Source organism: Squalius cephalus (assembly GCF_949319135.1).
Source record: "Squalius cephalus genome assembly, chromosome: 24".
NCBI lineage: Eukaryota > Metazoa > Chordata > Actinopteri > Cypriniformes > Leuciscidae > Squalius > Squalius cephalus.
This window is the reverse complement of record NC_137145.1, coordinates 22,567,075-22,589,697: the sequence shown is the minus strand read 5'-3', so window position 1 is coordinate 22,589,697 and position 22,623 is coordinate 22,567,075. Positions and strand designations below refer to the sequence as shown.

Here is a 22,623-nt window from a genome sequence, read left to right as displayed (position 1 = left end):
TCATAATAAATTCAGTATTGCAGAAATCCGCCCTTCTCGCTCACAACAAGCAGATGTTGGAGAAAAAAAAAAAAGTTTGACCAGAGGGCAAAATAAACAATTGAATTTTCGTTAACCCAGCTAATAGAATTAGCCGGGATAAAGTAGAGGCTGTCACAGGGTCGTGCTCTTAAAAGCCAGAGAGAGTCCACAGCCAACAGAAGTGGACCAAGGCGAGGACCGGTGGACACCTACCAGCTGAAAAACACTTCTGAAACGGGATCAAGAAGTCAACAGAAGAACAATCCATTTGGGAGTTCTCTTAAGACGACAGCATAAGGAGATTTTTGACGACTTGTGACTTCAGAACAGCCCAAAAACATCACACTAAAGACCAACAGAAAGGGCCTTCAAATGCGTCTTCTCAACAAAGACCTGCGGTTGCAAGACGTCACCCTCATGTACCTCACCGTTCTGGCCACTGTGGTGGTGCTCTTGGTGGCTTCCTACCAGGCTCCTGCGCTCCCCTCCAGACCCCCCCTGGCCTACCACATCCCCTTAGACCCCTCGGGTCAGCTGGAGCTGTCCTGGAACATCAGCTATCCCACCCAGGAGGTCTATCTAGAGGTGAAGGTCAAAGAGCTGCACCACGGCCTTATACTGGGCATGTCCGATCGTGGAGAGCCCACCAACGCCGACTTGGTCATTCTGTGGGACGACGGTCAAAAATCCTATTTTGGGGTAAGAATAGTCCATATGCTTTGGTTTTATGATGGTTTTTTTCTTTATGGTGTTGGAAATGTGCTCTGGGGATAGTGTAGGATTATGTGCTTTTATGAAATACGTATTTGAGATGAGCAGAAAAATGATGCAACATTATGCAGGATCTTGTCAATATGAGGGTTTTTCTTTTTTTGGTAAAAGGATTGTTCAGCCATAAATTAAATGTTGTCATCTTTACTCACCCCACCATGTAATTCCAAACCTGCATGACTTTCTTCCTTCAATGGAGCATTAAAAAAAGATATTTTGATGAATGATTCAATTGCTTTTGTATGTACAATCAGTGGAGTCCAATGTTGTTTTGGACCCCATTGACTTGCAATGTATACACCCTGAAAAATAAAGGTTGGCATCGATGGTTCCATAAAGAACCTTTAACATCCATGGAACCTTTGCTTTGCACAAAAGGTTCTTTATAGTGGATAAAGGTTCTTCAGATATTTAAAGCTCTTTTAAGAACTGTTCACTGAAAGGTTCTTTGGGAAACCAAAAATGGTTCTTCTATGGCGTCGCTGCAAAAACCTTTATTTATGGACAAAAAATATTAAGAGATTTAAAAAAAAAACAAAAAAAAACCCAAACATAATCTTTCATGTTCCACAGAAGAAACAGAAGTCATCCAGGTTTGGAACAACATAAATAATGACAGAACTCAGAGACCGTACTCGACTTTTTTGTTGTTGAATAATGAACGACTAATGACGAATTCTAACCTTTCGGTCAAAGCAACCTCTCTCCGTTGCTCTTGAGTCTGAAGAGTCTGGCTTTATAGATCTTGTTATGATTGCCTGGCTACAGCAGACACCCACACACACACCCACACACACACACACCCGTGCACTTCCAGTTCAGCCGTATAGTGCAACAATCCTTCTAACATTGAGCTGAACAGCTCACATCTGGGTTTTGCCCGCCGCACCCCAAATAAAGTGGTTGAAGGAAGGTCATGCGTGTGTCAAGGCCCCTCTTCATTCATTATGCATGATTTATTTCATTATTTTGCCTTTGGATTGCACTGTTCTGTCCGTTTTGAATAAATGTTGTATGGCCAGCCGCTCGCCCTGCCTCCCTCAGCGTATGTCCAGGAGAAGAGTTACTGACAACAAGTCAAAACATTGTAGGCTGGCGGTAAATTCTGAAAGAATTATTGGTTAAAATGACTCGTAAATTAGTTTTTCTCAGATCATTATGTTGGGTAGTTAATATATTAATTATATATACACTACCTACCGTTCAAAAGTTTGGGGTACACATTTTTTTCCCCACAAAATGTATAAAACGTTTATTCAGCAAGGATGCACTAAATCGATTAAAAGTGACAGTAAAGACATTTATAATGTTACAAAAGATTTCTGTTTCAAATAAATACTATTCTTTTGAACTTTCTATTCATTAAAGAATCCTAAGGAAAATAAATGATCACGGTTTCCACAAAAATATGAAGCATTGATGATAATCAGAAATGCTTCTTGAGCATCAAATCATCATATTAGAATGATTTCTGAAGGATCATGTGACACTGAAGACTGGAGAAATGATGCTGAAAATTTACCATCACAGGAACATATATTACAATAGAAAATAGTTATTTTAATTTGTAATACTATTTTACAATGTTACCGTTTATACTGTATTTCAAAGAAATCAAATAAATTTAGCCTAGGTGAGCATAAGGAGAGCTATTTCTGAAACATTAACTTACTGACCTCAAATAGATAAACAAAGCTGATGTTTGTTTTTGTGATTGAATGTGATATTCTTAGGATGCATGGAGTGATAATGAAGGCAGAGTGATGCTGGACACTCAACAGGACTATCAGCTGCTGGAGACTCATCAGTCCTCTGAAGGCTTCTTTCTGCTCTTCAAAAGACCATTCAGCACCTGCGACCCACACGACTACATCATAGAGGCACGTTACTAAACATCTGAAAGTAGAATAGCAGATAGAGGGCGCTGAGGTGGGACAAAGAGACAGTTGCATGATAATAGAGTGCAATAGTCTGGTTCCGGAAGGAAAACTCCATTATTTTCTCCACAGGGAAACTGATTTTGAACGATAACTTTTAAACCTTTAAAGACAGACCTACTGTGAGCAACGAGGTTGTTAATCCATAGTTTTTACTTCTGTTGAAGCCGTCAACCTGCATTATTTCAGCTTATTTTTTAAAATAATCGTATTTAACAGCAGAATTCCTAGTGAAAGAATACATTACCCATGATGCTGTACAAAAAATTACACCAATCAGTGAGACATAAAGTCTTCAGCTCCGCCCACTCCTATGAAGCACTGCGAATGATGTAATTGAGTTGATCTCTCTAAGGTCTCAAAATACTGAAATATTTGTGTGTGTATATATATATATATATGCATATTTCGCAATAAACATAAAATATATTGTTTTATATATATATCAACATTTTTACATTTTAGATTTATCCAAAATGTTTTTAATTTGATTATGCTGTTCGCATTGTAATTCTTTCCCTCACTAAAGCCGTTAAGCACACAGTCTTGTACCTTTGTCATTTCGCCGATTTAAAAAAACTTTTTTTGCTTCAAATCAAAGTTTGTAATGCTGTGATTCACCTCGGAGCTGATTGGCTTGGTTCATGGCTTATAACTCTTTAATGAAGACTTTTTTAAAATCCCTAAGGGAAAAATACTTCCAGAACCAGCACTCTATAGTCCTTAGTCATGTTAGACGCCATATTGAATTTAACACGGGTGAAAACAAGGCTGTGAGGTATAAATAGACTTAGTTTTTACTATGGCATACACTATATAAAGGTCCAGATCATTTAATTTTAGTAGAGTTTGTCTACTGAAATGTTGTTTTTTTCCCGGAAAGATGTTTTGTCAGATGAACAATTGATATGTTAAACAACAGTAAAATCCATTGAACGCACTGTATTCGATTTCTCACAGCTTCATTTTTATTCCTATCAAAAAATAAATGTGGCGCTACCATGATTAAGGGATATATTAGGTTAGAAAATTACACATTTTTTAGCTTCATTAAAAAAAAAAGTTCTGAAGTGTTAGGGGGAAAATATTTCAGTCAAATGTATTAAAGACCTTATCTTCATTTACTCACCTTCATGTCGTTCCAAACCCTTCCATTCATCCATGAAATACAGACCGAGATGTTTTGAAGAATGTCCGTGCTGCTCTTTTCCACAGAATGATCATCGTCAGCATTACGTCTAACATGTTACTTAGTCATATGGGTCTGGAAAAACATATGGGTGATTAAATGATAACAAAAAATCCTTATTTCCAGGAAGGCACGGTCCACATAATCTACGCCTTGCTGGAGCATCCGATCCTATCTTTGCATGAGCTCAACATTTCCCGTCTCCAGCCTGGCGTCCAGCGGGTTCTGCTCCTGCGTTCGGACACTCTGTCCCTCGCTCTCCCGAGAGATGTGCACACCCTGGAGGTCCTGGCCCCTGAAGTCATCATCCCCACACAGGAGACCACGTACTGGTGCCACATCTATCAGCTCCCGCCTAATATGCCCAAGAACCACATTGTCAAGGTAACTTGAAACTCTTGGAGCCACTTTGACCAATTATAACGCTTTTGTAAGTTTGGAGTGATGTAAACTGAATCTGAATGTAATTATGGAATTTGCTAAGGCAGTTATCAGTATTGCTATTAACTCTTTCCCCACCAGCGTTTTTGAAAAAAGTTGCTAGCCACTGCCAACTTTTTTAAAAATTATTAAGTTCATGGTCCCCAGAATATTTTGTTGTGTGACTATCTGAACATGCAACATATCAAAAGAAAGAACTGACCCTCTGTGTTTAAACAACAACAACAAAAGACGTTTTATTCTAGCTTCATGCAATCCTTTTTTATCAACACTTGAATATGGGTAAGTCTCATAAAAAAGCAATATTTTGACACATTTTTGTCAGAGACTATGTCTGAATCGGATTCAGAAGATGATCAAAACATAGATGGAGTAGATCGAGTCCATCAACACCCCTAATGCTTCACAGTCCAATAGCTCGTCCTGGGTCGACATTTCATTCAGTAACGTTAGGCAGTTTTGATTTATATGCTTATTTATATGCATTGCAGTCGGTCCCTCTCTTTTCAGTGAATTGCAAAAGAGAGCCTTGTTTTTGTCCATCATGAGATTTGAACAGATGTGGCTGTTCAAGTAGAACTTTCATTTCTTTTAAAAATGTGAGACATAATGCTGAAAGATGGAAAAGGACTACTTATGCAAAAAAAAGTACTCCAAGTAGTATGTCAAAATTCATAACAATCGAAAAACAGTAGGCATAAAATTTGTGGATGACCTACTACTTAAACTGAGATTCTGGAGTGTGCATTTTATGGACACTTTACTATCCCATGAGGCCACAGGAAAGGATTTGTGAATAGCAGTGAAGCGACGCAACTGGTGCTTACGAATGTAGTGTATGCGAATTCCATTCGTGTTGCCAACTTACCGACTTATCAGACCGCCTTAATGACTTTTTTCTCCCCAAAAAAGCATTTAGCGATGACTTTTTGGGCTGTTGGTTAACATGTAGTCAGTCACTATATCAGAAAATATGTAAATGAGATCAGCTTTATTGGACATTCGGCTATATATTATTTTAAAATACAGTACATGAGCACGGATTAGGAGAAGAAACAATTGCAATTGCAATTTTTCCATTGATAATAATTGGCAACTGCATACATTCATACTATACTCACTCATTTATACTTTTTGACCATTGCAGTAGGTCCCTCTCTTTTCAGTGAATTGCACAAGAGCACCTTGTTTTAAGTCAGAAACTTCAACTTAAAAAAACACGTCGATTTTCGTCACTGTCGGAGATTTAAGTCTTCATTTTTTTCGGCAAGCAACTAAATAGCAACTAAGTTTCTCCTGTTTTATTCGACCTGATCCCATGGGAAAATATAATGTTACAATGTGGCGATTTCGTTTGAATTTGTACAGTGTGAATAATACAAAACGTATGATTATTAGAAAAAAAGCAAGCATGAAGGTCCCCTAAACAAACCCGTCTCTGGGGTGTAACTAGGGGGCATTTACATGACACCGTTTTCAGCTAAAAACTGAAAACGTATGCGTTTTGACCGTTCATTTACACGACAACAGCTGCGTTTTGGGGGCCTGAAAACGCTAACTTTTAAAAAAGGGTTTAAAAATGCAGCTTTTTGAAAATGATCTCCGTGTAAACTACAAAAACGCGAATCTGTGAAACGGTGATGTCATGTGCATGAGTATTGTGTGTTCAGTCTAGAGGCGCATAGTGTTTCTTTACAAAGTGACATCGCCATCTACTGGCCTGGCATGAATAATACAGCGTTTTTAGTCGTTTTCGCAGATCCATGTGAACGGGGATTGTTTCGACAACGTTGCCGTCTGTACGTGAAAAACGCAAAAGAAAAACTTGGTTTTATTGCACACTCAGTAAAATAAGTTTTCTGACTTATTTCCCCCGTCCTGTTTTTCTGCAATTTATATCTCTTCATCTTTTTTTGCAGTACGAGTCTGTAATCACTCCTGGTAATGAGGCCATTGTTCATCACATCGAAGTGTTCGAATGTTCCCCTCAGATGGACACCGTACCTTCATACAGCGGCTCCTGCGATTCAAAGATGAAGCCCCGCAAACTCAATTACTGCCGACATGTTCTGGCTGCCTGGGCCATGGGAGCGGAGGTACACACGTGACCGCATACGGCATTTACATAGTATATAATTAAAGCCACAGTTCTCTTAAAAAGGAAAATGTTGTTATCATTAACTCAGCATGACATTCAAAACCTCAATGGCTTGCTTCCCAGATAGCACACGTACGTCTACAAGACGTCTGTTAAAGATCACTTCATCTGGAAAGCATCTGCTGTTTACTAACATCTGATAGACGTCAGTTTTACATACATTCTAAATCATAAACATTTTAAAGACATTTTCTAAACGTCTATTTGACATCTGACAGGAAACGTCCTATAGACGTATTGCAGATGATCAAACATTATAAAAAATACGTCTTCCAGATGTAAACACGCATAATCGAATAGACGTCTCCGTGATGTACGTGTGCTGTGGAACACAAAAAAAGATATTCTGAAGAATGTTCACCCTGCTCTTTTCCCGAACAAAAAAATAAATTAGGGAGTGTCAAGCTCAAAAAAGACAACGGAAATTCCAATAAAAGTAAAATGACACATTAGCATTGTATCAAGTCTCCTGAAGCCATGTGATTTTTCATGAGGAAAAGAGTGAAATTACGGTCTTCCTCTTTGCTGTAGCTCTGACACTTCTGCATATTCCTACATCTCTTGTCACAAATGTCTACTTTCATGGTTATCCTCTTTGACAGCATGCTTTCGCAATTTTTCATCATGAAGCATATCCATAGAGGTCACTTTCTACATCAGTTTCTCCCTGTTTAGCGCTAAGTTTGAGAGCTAAAAACAGAACATATGATTATCAGCATCTTTAGGAGGCACACATACAGATGGGCTTTTTCTGTGCCAATTCGCCCACTCTAGGTAGGTGCCAGTCAAGGTTTTGAGCAGAGCTGTGAGCCAATCTGAAAGCAGAGGCGTCCTGATAAATCACTTATGGAGCCAAGGACCGATGCCGAGCTTGAGAGATAGAGAGAGAGAGAGAGAGAGAGAGGGAGAGAGAGAGAGAGAGAGGCCTGCAATGAGATTACATGGGAGTACAACAAACACAAATCATGTGTTCTGCTAGCTGCCAATGTCAAGCTGGAGAGATGAGATTATGTAGCAAAATTTAGATGTTTTTCTTCAGTAGATTGCAGTTTGCCCCCCCCCCCCATCATTTCGTTTTTAAATGTGTTTTAATGCCTTGTGAGAGAAGGAGGGGGAGTGAGTGAGAGCCAGGAGAGTGTGATAGAGGAACGGGAATGGGGCGAGAAACTGGAGGTGGAAGGAGGACGGTTATGTAAAGCGGTCCTTCGCACACGAGTTCTAAAACAGATAAGGGTTTAGGTTTCGACTTTGCAATCCGTCATAAGTCTAAAACGATGGTCGTGAACTGTCATGGATCTACAGGACTTTTCTGGCTCTGACTGAGCCGGAGTTGGCATAAGCTTCTTGTGCATTGGCTCAAATATCTTATAGCCTGCAAAGCATAAATCAGAAGCTTCACTGCACCACGATCAATCTTATTAAAGTTCACATACAGTTCTGTGTCTGTACGCACAGCCGTTCTACTACCCCGCCGACGCTGGTTTGCCTCTGGGAGGAGAAAGTTCTTCAAGGTTCCTTCGTCTTGAAGTTCATTACCACAACCCTCTCCTTATATCAGGTATGCAACAGGCACTCAAACCATGTGAAATACTTAAGCCCAGTTGCTTGCTGATGATGAAAATGCTGCGTCATATTGCACAATATACACTTACTATTTATAATGCTTACTATTAAAAATATCTGTAAAATAGTTGACGTTATGAAATAATTTCAAACAGTTGTATTCTACATATTGTTTTTATTTGTATGATATTAGACACCATATAATGAGGCCATGTTTTTAGTATCGTTATAAAACCATCTTTGCCAGTCCAAAAGTGCTTTGCATTATGGGATACAGTATTCTGCAGTGTGCTTTGTTGGAGACTGTAAATATAATAGGATCAGAGTATTCCATGTGTAAGTATTTCTACAACTTTGGTATTTTGTTTTTTTAGGGTCACACTAAAATGATCATCATAAAGAAAACTTCATTATCATTTATTTTTACTTCTTTTTTTGTTTACTACTATTTTGATTTACCCTTGTCCCAGAGCCTTTAAATCTTAAAATATTAAAATTCATAATACAAATATGAGTTGGTACATGTTTAATTTTGCCCATAATACTCCTCCACCCCCCTCCACCTTAGTTTTAGCAAGACAGAAGGCCATTTTATTTCAAAACTGTTAAAAACATTAGCACAAATTTGAGCATGAAATTGTGCAAAACAAAATGATTCATTAGTAAATTTTATTCAAAAATATATTCCAGATTTACATAATGTAAAAACAACTAAAACCACACTTATGCCAACAACAAACCAAACAAAAAGGTTTAGGGGAGTCAAGGCACCCACACACTACAAGATAATCAAGCCGGTTTTGGGCCCAATTCTCCTCTTCCAATAATCCTAGTCAAAGTCTCGATTATCTTGATGGTTCTACAGATTATCTTATCAGATTGTCCTGTGGTGTGAGGTGTGTTAAGAGTGACTGAATCAGCTCGGAAGAACGTTGGGCCGCACCGATCTCAAAGTGTATATATCAACGATCAAAGATGTTACATACCCGACGTTATTAAGACAGTTGCGAAAGGTAGCCAGTGAAGGACAACTAGATGTACCGCATCGCGGTACAAAATATGACCGCCGCTCAGGCCTGCACTGGCTTTCCACAAAAATAAATGTATATACCTAAATATATACCTAAAAAAAGTAATAGTATGTGCATGTGTGTGTGTGTGTGTGTGTGTGTGTGTTTGTGTATGTGTGTGTCTGTGTGTGTGTGTGTGTGTCTGTGCGTGTATGTATGTGTGCGTACATGTGTGCGCGTGTGTGTTTGTGTGTCTGTGCATGTGGATTTGTATGTGTGTGTATGGGTGTGTGTCTGTGCGTGTGGATGTCAGTGTGTGTGCATGCTTGCGTTTGTTTGTATTCCTGCATGTGTGTGTGTGACAGTATCATCCTAAACCAGCAACCCTTCGCTCAACAGCACCATCTACAGGCCGATGAGTGTACAGTCACTAAATGTGCACATAAATGAATTTATTTTATACCCCCCCCATGGATGAAATTCTACAAAACTTAGCAGAGGATACCCCCAGAGGATGTCAAGTTAATCATACACATGAAATATGGTGCAGTTCTGAACATCTCCACTGAAGATAGGGGCGATTAAAGCAGAATAATATTGCATTTTCATTTTTTATGGGAGGGGCGCAAATCACAAATGAGTGATTATGGGCTAGGTTGATGTGGGCCCTTAAGAGTGGGCCCTACATACCATAAAAATTTCTTCATCCTCGGTGCCACGGTTCAGGTAGTTATTTAGGAAAAACTGCATTTTTTTGGGTTTGGGGGGGCCCAGCGCGGGGGGGGGGGGAGTGGCCCCCGGGGACCAAACGAAATTTTTCCGTAGAAGTCTAGTGGGGCTACATGCCCACCAAATTTCATGTTCCCCGGTGTTCCGGTGTCCCTGGTATCGTTGACGAAAAATTTACGGGGGCCCCAGCGCAGGGGGGGGAAGTGGCCCCCGGGGACCAAACGAAATTTTTCCGTAAAAGTCTAGTAGACCAACATACCATAAAAATTTCTTCATCCTCGGTGCCACGGTTAAGGTAATTATTTAGGAAAAACTGCATTTTTTGGGTTTGGGGGGGCCCAGCACGGGGGGGGAGTGGCCCCCGGGGACCAAACGAAATTTTTCCGTAGAAGTGTATTGGGGCTACATGCCTACCAAATTTCATGTTCCCCGGTGCTTCGGTGTCCCTGGTATCGTTGACGAAAAATTTACGGGGGCCCCAGCGCGGGGGGGGGGAAGTGGCCCCCGGGGACCAAACGAAATTTTTCTGTAAAAGTCTAGTAGACCAACATACCATAAAAATTTCTTCATCCTCGGTGCCACGGTTCAGGTAGTTATTTAGGAAAAACTGCATTTTTTTGGGTTTGGGGGGGCCCAGCGCGGGGGGGGGAGTGGCCCCCGGGGACCAAACTAAATTTTTCCTTAGAAGTCTAGTGGGGCTACATGCCCACCAAATTTCATGTTCCCTGGTGCTTCGGTGTCCCTGGTATCGTTGACGAAAAATTTACGGGGGCCCCAGCGCGGGGGGGGAAGTGGCCCCCGGGGACCAAACTAAATTTTTCCGTAAAAGTCTAGTAGACCAACATACCATAAAAATTTCTTCATCCTCGGTGCCACGGTTCAGGTAGTTATTTAGGAAAAACTGCATTTTTTGGGGTTTGGGGGGGCCCAGCGCGGGGGTGGAGTGGCCCCCGGGGACCAAACGAAATTTTTCCTTAGAAGTCTAGTGGGGCTACATGCCCACCAAATTTCATGTTCCCCGGTGCTTAGGTGTCCCTGGTATCGTTGACGAAAAATTTACGGGGGCCCCAGCGCGGGGGGGGGAAGTGGCCCCCGGGGACCAAACGAAATTTTTCCGTAAAAGTCTAGTAGACCAACATACCATAAAAATTTCTTCATCCTCGGTGCCACGGTTCAGGTAGTTATTTAGGAAAAACTGCATTTTTTTGGGTTTGGGGGGGCCCAGCGCGGGGGGGGAGTGGCCCCCGGGGACCAAACGAAATTTTTCCTTAGAAGTCTAGTGGGGCTACATGCCCACCAAATTTCATGTTCCCCGGTGCTTCGGTGTCCCTGGTATCATTGACGAAAAATTCAGTAAGGTGACGAAAAAAAAAAAAAAAACTTTGACAATCCCTATATGACCGCTTTCGCTAGCTACGCTAGCGGCGGTCATAATGATGTGTCAGAGATTATAAGTATTACAATTACAGCTCTATATACAAGCAACTGGAATCTGGATTCACACTGGAATCTGATATTGGCCACATTTAAAACAACAATGTGAACAGCTATAATTTGTAGCTATAGTTGAAGAAATACCCAATTTGAATACTGCTCACAAACTGTACATACTGCAGCAAGCGTAAGAATAGCATGCTAGTATGCTAATATCTTTCTTCTAAACTCCTCAACAGCCTGATTTCTCCAGTCTACTTCCTTTGATTTCTAAATGCACAACTCTTCATCACTCGTTCTGTGTGTGTTTGTCACAGGACGGAGGGACTCCTCAGGCATTCGTTTATGGTACACTCCATCTCTGAGGAGGTTTGACGCAGGCATCATGGAGCTCGGGCTAGTCTACACTCCTGTCATGGCCATTCCTCCCCGCCAGCGCTCTTTCCAGCTGACTGGCTACTGCACCGACAAGTGCACACAGACGGTCCCGGATCCTCTCAAACATTCCTAAATACTGCACTTCACTCAAGCCAGCCGAATAAATTCAAGATAAATTCAACCAAAGCTGCGACTGAAGATAAATCTAGAGCATCCAGTTCTAACTGCATTCAGACTTTGAATTCAATTAAAACACATTGGGTGGCTTCCTGAAAATAGATTAGGGCCATTTTTCAACAAATTATGCAATCAGAATAGACTAACTTACTAAAAAAAGAAAAACACTCCCATTTAGGGTGTAATAAAAGTCTAATAAACCAGCCCACAGTGGCAAAAGCTCATCAACAAAAGGACAATTGTGAAAAACAAAGCATTGTTTTATAAGAGAGCATAACGTCAAGTAACTCTGTTTGGGCTGCTATATCATGAATGATAGTTCAAATCATGTGGCTTGTTGAGGTTAAGTTGCAAAAAGCAACCACTCAAAACACCCTAGCAACACCCCAGCAACGCACAAACATTAAAACCACTTACATTTTCTTCATAAAATGTCAAATATAGTTGACATATTAATGATGAAATATATATTTTTTTCTGTCCTCCAGGCTCTTCCTGCAGGAGGTGTACATATATTTGCATCCCAGCTACACACTCATCTGGCCGGCCTCGGGGTGAGAACCGTCCTGGTGCGAGGAGGCAGAGAGGTGGAAGTGGTGCAGGAGGACAGACACTTCAGCACTCACTACCAGGTATTACCAAGTTTAAGTATAGAAAATTAGTTTATCTTTTACCCTTAATACATTTACCTGGTCTTATTGTGCATGATACACGTTATTCCAAAATAAAAGTTTTTCCATAATATTTTATCATAATTTTATAAGCCCTCTTATTTTTCAACCAATCCCCTCCAACCACATAGAGACCACACCCAGCTAACTGTTCATGAGGAAACTGCAGGGGGTTTGTGGTTTGATGAAAATCTAATAATCAATTTAATAAAAAAAATAAAATACAAATAATTTTAAAATAACAAAATAAAACATATATTTTATTAAATTGATTCTGAACTGCCTGAAAAAGAGTCGTTAGTAATTCAAATCGTACAGGAACCTATGTAAGTTTTGTAACAAATTTGCATAATGCCAGCCTATGTTCTTCATTGGCACTGTAGTTGTACCTGAGGCCTGGAAGAGTTTGGTTCGTGTTGTCGAGATGTTGAGAGGATGCTGTTTTCTGTGCTGTGACAGCAAATCCACTTTGAAACACAAAGGATGAGGACTCGGATTGATGCCATCGTTACTGTTCATATCACTGTGTATCAAGTGCTGAGGATAATCTGGAGCTAAAAGTCAGATATGGCAATGGCTGTTTGGTTTCCGACACAACCTTTAAGTGGTAGACCAATCACAACAGACCGGGCCATCTGACCAATCAGAGCAGAGTAGACCAATCACAACAGCCCGGGCCATCTGACCAATCAGAGCAGAGTAGACCAATCACAACAGACTAGGGGTTTCATCAACTAGTCGACTAGTTGACTAGTCGACTGTCACAACCACTAGTCGGCGTTGTCGGCCCTAATCGACTAGTCGGAAACAAAATGGCGTCAGGCGTTGAGGTACCTATGCGTCCAAAACGGTCAAGGTCATCCTATGTGTGGAAATACTTCACAGAAAATGTAGACACATCCACCGTTACCTGTAAGTTATGTAAAGCAGTGCTAAAATACAATAGCAATGCATCTGTAATGAATAATCATCTTAGGATGAAACACCCACTGCCAACAGCAACCGTTCGTGGCAATGACGCTGGTTTTCATTGACTGAAGCGAGACCAGCTCGGGGGCGCGAGCACGGCCTCTTCTAGAGAGAACCGAGGTTACGTTAGGTAAAATATTGGCCTATACATGCTTAAATGATACTTGCTTAAAGATGCAATGAAAAAAAAACGTAGTTAAAACTATATGCAAAACTGAGTTGTGATGTTGACAATGTTATTGTCTGAGGCTAGCCATGTGGCAATGTTTATCTGCAACGTTCGCTGATGCGCGTGGTGTGGCGCGGTTCATAACAAGAATGTTTTAATTACAAGAATGTTTTAAATGAATGCTGCTGTTTTTGTATTAACACATGTTGATGAAAAGAATAACTGATGAATTTATTTATGTTATTTCTGAATTTCAAAAATACATTTCCAATGATTCACCAGAACTTCTTCCTCTGTCTTCCTTAACAATGCTCAATGCGTTAATGCGTCAATTTAATGAATAAATAATTTAACAACTAGTCGTCGACTGTTATGCAAAACTAGTCGACTAGCAAAAATCAGTAGTTGTGAAACCCCTACAACAGACCGGGTCATCTGACCAATCAGAGCAGAGTAGACCAATCACAACAGACTGGGCCAACTGACCAATCAGAGCAGAGTAGACCAATCACAACAAACTGGGCCATCTGACCAATCAGAGCAGAGTAGACCAATCACAACAGACTGGGTCATCTGACCAATCAGAGCAGAGTAGACCAATCACAACAGAGTGGGCCATTTGACCAATCAGAGCAGAGTAGACCAATCACAACAGAGTGGGCCATTTGACCAATCAGACCAGAGTAGACCAATTACAACAGACCGGGCCATCTGACCAATCAGAGCAGAGTAGACCAATCACAACAGACTGGGCCATTTGACCAATCAGAGCAGAGTAGACCAATCACAACAGACTGGGCCAACTGACCAATCAGAGCAGAGTAGACCAATCACAACAGACCGGGCCAACTGACCAATCAGAGCAGAGTAGACCAATCACAACAGACCGGGCCATCTGACCAATCAGAGCAGAGAAGACCAATCACAACAGACCGGGCCATCTGACCAATCAGAGCAGAGTAGACCAATCACAACAGACCGGGCCATCTGACCAATCAGAGCAGAGTAGACCAATCACAACAGACTGGGTCATCTGACCAATCAGAGCAGAGTAGACCAATCACAACAGACTGGGCCATCTGACCAATCAGAGCAGAGTAGACCAATCACAACAGACTGGGCCATCTGACCAATCAGAGCAGAGTAGACCAATGACAACAGACTGGGCCATCTGACCAATCAGAGCAGAGTAGACCAATCACAACAGACTGGGCCAACTGACCAATCAGATCAGAGTAAACCAATCACAACAGACTGGGCCAACTGACCAATCAGATCAGAGTAGACCAATCACAACAGACTGGGTCATCTGACCAATCAGAGCAGAGTAAACCAATCACAACAGACTGGGCCATCTGACCAATCAGAGCAGAGTAGACCAATCACAACAGACTGGGCCATCTGACCAATCAGAGCAGAGTAGACCAATCACAACAGACCGGGTCATCGGACCAATCAGAGCAGAGTAAACCAACCAATCACAACAGACTGGGTCATCTGACCAATCAGATCAGAGTAGACCAATCACAACAGACTGGGTCATCTGACCAATCAGAGCAGAGTAAACCAACCAATCACAACAGACTGGGTCATCTGACCAATCAGAGCAGAGTAGACCAACCAATCACAACAGACTGGGCCAACTGACCAATCAGAGCAGAGTAGACCAATCACAACAGACTGGGTCATCGGACCAATCAAAGCAGAGTAAACCAACCAATCACAACAGACTGGGCCAACTGACCAATCAGAGCAGAGTAGACCAATCACAACAGACTGGGTCATCGGACCAATCAGAGCAGAGTAGACCAATCACAACAGACTGGGTCATCGGACCAATCAGAGCAGAGTAGACTAATCACAACAGACTGGGCCAACTAACCAGTCAGAGCAGAGTAGACCAATCACAACAGACCGGGTCATCGGACCAATCAGAGCAGAGTAGACCAATCACAACAGACTGGGTCATCTGACCAATCAGAGCAGAGTAGACCAATCACAACAGACTGGGTCATCGGACCAATCAGAGCAGAGTAGACCAGTCACAACAGACCGAGTCATCGGACCAATCAGAGCAGAGTAGACCAATCACAACAGACTGGGTCGTCTGACCAATCAGAGCAGAGCGGGCTCTCAGAAAGGTGGGGTTTAGAGAGACCGGATCTTTTATCGAACGGTTTCAGACACTGTGAGAAAAGAGGAGATTCTGAAATGTATATTATAAGAACATTAAAGTGTTTTTTGACCTTGGATGCATGTAAACGTATTGTAGGAGACCTCCAAAACAAAATTAGGAGCCTTTAAAATAGCATAATAGGGGCACTTTAACTTATTTATGTATTGTCTTAAAATCTCATGGGGAAGGGAAAGTGTATATTTAAGGTGCTGTAACTGTTCACCATTTATTTTTAATTTAAGTTTTTTTTCAGTTGACTTAAATACTTTTTAAAAGTAAAAATGTTCATTTCGCTCCATGAATGCAGTTTATAATAGTTTCAGATGATGTGTCGCATGTCACATTGACTGCAGCACACTGTTCCCTGCTTGAGACGTGTCAACCACCCACGTTTCCCTGCAGTATACCTGAACAGCTGACGGGTCCATCACACCCACGCCATCTTTCATGCTCACATACTCCTGTAATAAAAACCTTTAAATGAAATACAAGTGATTTATTTCTGTGCTGCCCTTTTCAAATCACAAAAGTAACATAATATTATTGCATATTATTGTATATATTTTTAGGGCACTGCTATGTGGTTGATACAATTCTAATAGGCCATAGAAAGGTGCTATGCTAACAAATTCAGATGCATTCAGTTTTGGTTCTCATACATATTGTAAAACGAAAAATCAATCAAATGCTAACATTTGTAACCTTTTCCTTTTTTGTGCAGATTATCCGTGTTTTAAAGAAGATGGTGACTGTTTTGCCAGTAAGTTGCTCTTCACACATGTAAAAGCTGAGGCAATATTTAGATGAGAGAAAGAGAGACGGTGCAGTGCAGACTTTACAGGAAACGCCTGGAGCCAGCAAGCCACCAACAAAAGCACAGATCTACTGCATTTAGACTGTCAATACAGGCACCCACACACGGCTGAGGCTGCCAATCTAATGCTAACCTGCCAAGAGACATTCATTCTAACATGCTCTACAAATAGCGGAGTGCTAAACCCCATCTGAACGTGTGTGATTGCTGCTTTGTGCGTTTGTCTAACCCACAGGGCGATGCTCTCGTCACAAAGTGCACGTATAGCACTGAAGACAGGAGCAAAGTTACAGTGGTAAGTCTGAGCAATAGCATATGCTTACATGTAAAATGACACGAGCACTCAAATACATTCTCTCATGTGAATTTGGAGGATCTAGACGCCACAGATTGATTGGCTGGAAATCAAACAAGTTCAAAACTCTCAGAATGAGATATAACACAAGTTTATAATACAAATTTAACTAAGAGCTGCTTGAGCTAAATTAAACCCACACTGATAAACTATTACATTTAAGCTACTACTGTTTAATAGGATACAATTTGTCATTCATCCAGGTAAACATTTAATATATGCAAATAGGCATTACTGACTGGTCTACTCTGCTCTGATTGGTCAGATGGCCCAGTCTGTTGTGATTGGTCTGCTCTGATCTGATTGGTCAGATGGCCCAGTCTGTTGTGACTGGTCTACTCTGCTCTGATTGGTCAGATGACCCAGTCTGTTGTGATTGGTCTACTCTGATCTGATTGGTCAGATGACCCAGTCTGTTGTGATTGGTCTACTCTGCTCTGATTGGTCAGATGACCCAGTCTGTTGTGATTGGTCTACTCTGCTCTGCTCAAATTAAAGCCCCCCTGTAGTCAATAATTTTATCCTTTAAAGGAGAACTCGGCAACTCTAGCGAACTCTAGTCACTTCTTCGCTGATTTTTCCTTTTGTTGTCGCATGTTTTCCCCACAAGCTCCCCCTACAGCTGTGGTGGGGCGTATATTTCACAAAACGATCGTAAAAAACTCACTTGCGGCGGCCTCCTCCCCCTCTCTACCGCTGCTCATGTGCGTTTGTTTTGATCGGAGCAAGCCAACTGTATCGTGTGGAGCTATGTCTACCGAGGTGGGTAATACATCATACATGCGTGTGTGTTTATGTCGAATTGCCGTAAAGCAATTCGTGTTTCGCGCTCGTTCTCGTTCTCGCTTCTCACGAGACTTCCAATTTCTATCTTGCCGGGACGGTAGTCCCCAAGTTGCAAGGTTGGTTTTCCGCCTGGGAACGCTGGGGGGAGCGGGGAAAGTCACCAATATCACCAGAAAAGGTTGTTTAACCATCCAAATGAATTCTAGACAGTTTTATTTAGTTAAAAAAGTTACCAAGTTCTCCTTTAAAACTAATTTTTGATCACAAAAATTGCATATTAAAACCAATTTTCCTGTGACATTTCCCCCCCCCATGCCTTAAAATAGCTTGAATGTAACTCTACACCCTTGCTTCATTTAATATACGTGGATCCATGAATATGCTAATTAGCCCCGCCTCCACTCACGCCAACTCACAGATTCACTCGGCCAACTTACTGAGGTAAACGCTGCACAATGATATCGCTCTTTACAACGTCAGACACAAGGTAGCCTTTTGCTTGACTATGTTATCAAACAGCTGAGGTCAGGCACTGATGTTGGACGAGAAGGCCTGGCTCGCAGTCTCCGCTCTAAATCATCCCAAAGCTGTTCTATCGGGTTGAGGTCAGGACTCTGTGTAGGCCAGTCGAGTTCCTCCACACCAAACTCACTCATCCATGCCTTTATGGACCTTGCTTTGTGCACTGGTGCGCAGTCATGTTAGAGCAGGAAGGGGTCATCCCAAAACTGTTCCCACAAAGTCCCACAAAGTCCAAAATGTCTTGGTATGCTGAAGAATTCCATTCACTGGAACTAAGGGGCCAAGCCCACACCATAATCCCCCCTCCACCAAACTTTACACTTTGCACAATGCAGTCAGGCAAGTACCGTTCTCCTGGCAATCGCCAAACCCAGACTCATCCATCGGATTGAGTCCAGTGAGAGTCCACTCTAGAGTCCAGTGGCGGCGTGCTTTACTCCACTGCATCCGACGCGTTGCATTGCACTTGGTGATGTAAGGCTTTGATGAAGCTGCTCGGCCATGGAAACCCATTCCATGAAGTTCTCTACGCACTGTTCTTGAGCTCATCTGAAGGCCACACAAAGTTTGGAGGTCTGTAGCTATTGACTTCTGTGCGCCTCAGCATGCGCTGACCTCGCTCTGTGATTTTACGTGGCCTAGCTGATTTCGTTCAGAATCGCTTCTTTCTTTTAGGAGACAAAAAAAAAAAAGCATTATAGGGGCACTTTAAAAGGAAGTTCACCTCAAAATTGAATCATTATTTACTCACCCTCGTGTCATTCCAAACATGAATGACCTTTTCAAAAGGAGAAATGGTGAATAAGTGAAAGAAAACTGAACCTGTCAAGCTCCGAAATGACAAAAAACTGTCCATAGGATCTGTGTGTATTGTGTAGGATTGTGTTCATAGTCTTCTGATGCTACTGTATATAACAGCTTTGTGTGAGAGAAACAAACATTTGACTTCACTTCAAATCAAGTGGCTTTGTTTTCTCACTTCCGCAGGGCGGTTTTGGGATCATGGATGAGATGTGTGTCAATTACGTCCATTATTATCCCCGTACACAGCTGGAGTTGTGCAAGAGCCACGTGGACACAGATTACCTGCAGAAATACTTCAGTCTCATCAACAGGTACACCACAAGTCCACAAAACATCCACTCAAAAACACCAAACATGACCTTCCTGTATGACGTCTTAACACATCCCAGACAGTCATTACCTCACAATGAGAAGAAAACCTTGAAAACAGCAACACTGCTGTTGATGTGTCACAGCGCTCTGACCCAGTCGGGCTACAACAACAACAGCATACCTGAAAATAATGTCTTGCTTTGAGACTAACTGCCTGAGGACAAGAGGAATACTTTCAATTCCTGTACGAGTTCAGACGGAAAAACAGAAATGAGTTTTCTTCAGCAATGCATAAACAAAGAGAAGGCTATGACATTTGCATTCATCCATTTTGCACAGGAAAATTGCATTTTCTAGCTTCAAAAAAAGCAATTTTACGACATAGTTGTGAGGTCAGACCAATTATGAAAGTGGTTTCGTGTCTATGCAACCAAATTACCACTTCTTGAGATGTTTTGGGGGTGGAAAGGTCTACCAAGTTTTGTTGTATTGTCATCTGTGTAGGTTTCAAGGACGTGAGAGTTGCAGTTGTCCTCAGACTACTGTGGAAGAGCAGTTCTCCTCAATAACCTGGGACGGCTTCAGCGGGGATGTGCTGAACTCCCTCTACATCACTTCCCCCATCTCAATGCACTGCAACCAATCCACCGCCGAGCTCTTCCCCGTAAGCACAACACTTAAGCCACGATTTCACTATCTCGGACAAACTGGAAGCCATTCGTTTCCAATGGAGGGTAATACGGGAGCTGTGTGAAGTTATGACCATATGAGTATGCAGAATCTTTAGATTCGGATGTGTATCTTTAAACTTTTGTGGCTATACCTCATGTGAACCACCCAACTTTTATGGTGTATTCTAATCAAAACTGAGATTAGTGAAGAACACTAATATGCTAATATTTTTAATATTATAGTAAAATTTAATAATTTAATATTTAATATTTCATTTTACCATCGTGAATAAGCGGAGGGTAATGGCCAGTATTGGGGAAAGTAACTTTTACAACATTGTTACAATATTGCGATACTCCCTTAAAAAAAGTTACTAATTACATTACTTAGTTACTTTTTATGGAAAGTAATGTTACACTACTTTTGCATTACTTTTTCTCACCTGCCTGAGGCTCAGTCTCTTCCAGGCCTTGCAGGGTTTTTTACTGAGAAGTTCTTGTTTGCAAGTGTTTAAAGCACCTTCATTGTGTTTTAAAGACACATTTAGAATATTATTATATTCTGAGCACTTAGAATATTTCCTGACCCCCAGAATTGGCCATACAATGTATACAATATGCCATACAAAATATATCTTGATATTACAGGTTACATTATCTACTTTTTATTGAAAGTTGAAAGTAATGTGTTTTGTTACTTTTGTAATTTGTGTCTGTTCCCGCACATTCATTAGTGTGCATGTCCAAGTGACTATGTTATGGAGAAGAGAATTTTAATTAAATTTTTTAAAGTTAATTAATTAAATTGAAATGTAAGCATAACTTTAAAAAAAAAAGTAACTCAAATATTAATGTGTAAATTTATAAAGTAATGTGTTACTTTATTCGGTACATCAAAAAGTAATCTGATTACTTACAGTAATGCATATTAGTTGTAACTAATAACAAGTAACAAGGTAACAGCCGCTTGTACGATGGACACTAGGGGCCAAATGCAACAATCGTTTGCGACGGTTGGTGACAGTGGAAAGGCGGCTTTTGAGTTTTTACAGAAATGGTGTTTAAAAATGAACATTTTAGTACAAAAAATTGGGAAATTCTTATCTTGCGCTCATAGATTTGATTAGAATCAGATCCGAAAATTATATATATATATATATATATATATATATATATATAATCGAAACTCAACAAAGAAAACCTTGAATTTGACTTTCTCAAACAGATTAAAAAACTTGCATAGTGTGCATCATGTATGCTTACATACATATTACTTATGATGTATACGCATATTTGTATGCAAGTCATCATCGAGAGTTGAAAAGCAGTTGTGCTGCTTTACAATTTTGTAGAAACAGTAATACATTTTTTAAGGAATCGTAGAAAGTTCAAAAGAACAGCATTTATTTGAAATAGAAATAAATAAAAAGAACGTTATAAATGTCTTTTCTGTCACGTGTGATCAATTGAATGCATCCTTGCTGAATTAAAGTATTCATTTCTACCAACATTTACCAACAGTTTTAAATTAAATCTGTAAAACCTTGAAATCAAAAAAGAAATTAATAAATTTGAACGAGGTTTCAAACAATATCTGTCCTCGAAAGCTTCGGTAACATTATGAATACACATACAAATATGTGAATGGGATTTAGAGGTTTAGGGTTCATATAAACAACTTTGAAATTGGATTGGATTCATTTGGATTAACACAAATGAGTCAATGTAACCATACCTAATGAGAAAATGCCACCTCAGGTTGAACTGAAACTTCATCTTTACATATTAACGCTCAAGTCTTTTCTCTTAGGGTCAATGGGAGAAACAGGAGATCCCGGTGGTGACGGCAGAGCTCCAGAGAGCCCCGTACCCGTGTGAATTAAACCCTCGAGCGAGTGACAACCCTACAGAGGTCCGGTCTGACAGCAGCGTCTGATGCCCAGACACGCATCTGCCTCCTGCTGAGCTCAACCTTTACCACTCCGTGCTCAACCACAGATTCACACAGCAGCCTGGACACTCTGGAGGAGATGTGCTTTAAAGTTATCACATTAAATCAATCACTAAAGTACTGTTTTGTGTGTAGACTATTATTTTAGATTTTACATTAATATTTGTTTGAGAAGGTGCAGTATGTAAAAAACAGCATTTATATGGACGAAGGTGCTTTATTGTGAAGTATACACTGAATCCTGTCAACTATTTAGAAGATAGTATAATAGTCCACATTATGCAATGATGAACATTTCTAATAGTAGCAGGTTAAATAATGCATGCTTAATTCCATGGGTGGCGTACAGTTTTATCAGAAATAAAAAATATTACACTGGAAAATTGAGTCCAATGCATTGTGGGACATTTTTCCAAAGCACTATGCTGTACACTTGAACTAGTACATCTGACAAAATGTGTAGTATGCATCCGGGAACTCCATGTGTACAGAAGATCTACACAGCCGTTCAAAAAGTTTTTTTTTTTTTCAATTTAAAATAATCGTATTTTAATATATGTTAAAATTTAATTTATTCCTGTGATCAAAGCTGAATTTTCAGCATCATTACTCCAG

At 40.7% G+C, this 22,623-nt stretch overlaps 1 protein-coding gene across 1 annotated transcript; it reads left to right on the top strand.

Annotated features, from left to right (window-relative positions):
• Positions 1-393: 393 nt before the first annotated feature.
• Positions 394-22,126, top strand: dbh (dopamine beta-hydroxylase (dopamine beta-monooxygenase); the record flags this gene model as incomplete). The annotated part of the gene is made up of 12 exons (XM_079861455.1): positions 394-720; positions 2,526-2,676; positions 4,049-4,302; positions 6,279-6,455; positions 7,973-8,075; positions 11,571-11,737; positions 12,297-12,440; positions 16,515-16,553; positions 16,843-16,902; positions 19,258-19,385; positions 19,891-20,050; positions 21,868-22,126. The coding sequence occupies 12 exons, from the start codon at positions 394-396 to the stop codon at positions 21,991-21,993; spliced, it is 1,836 nt and encodes a 611-aa protein (XP_079717581.1). The 3' UTR covers positions 21,994-22,126.
• Between the last annotated feature and the right edge of the window lie 497 nt (positions 22,127-22,623).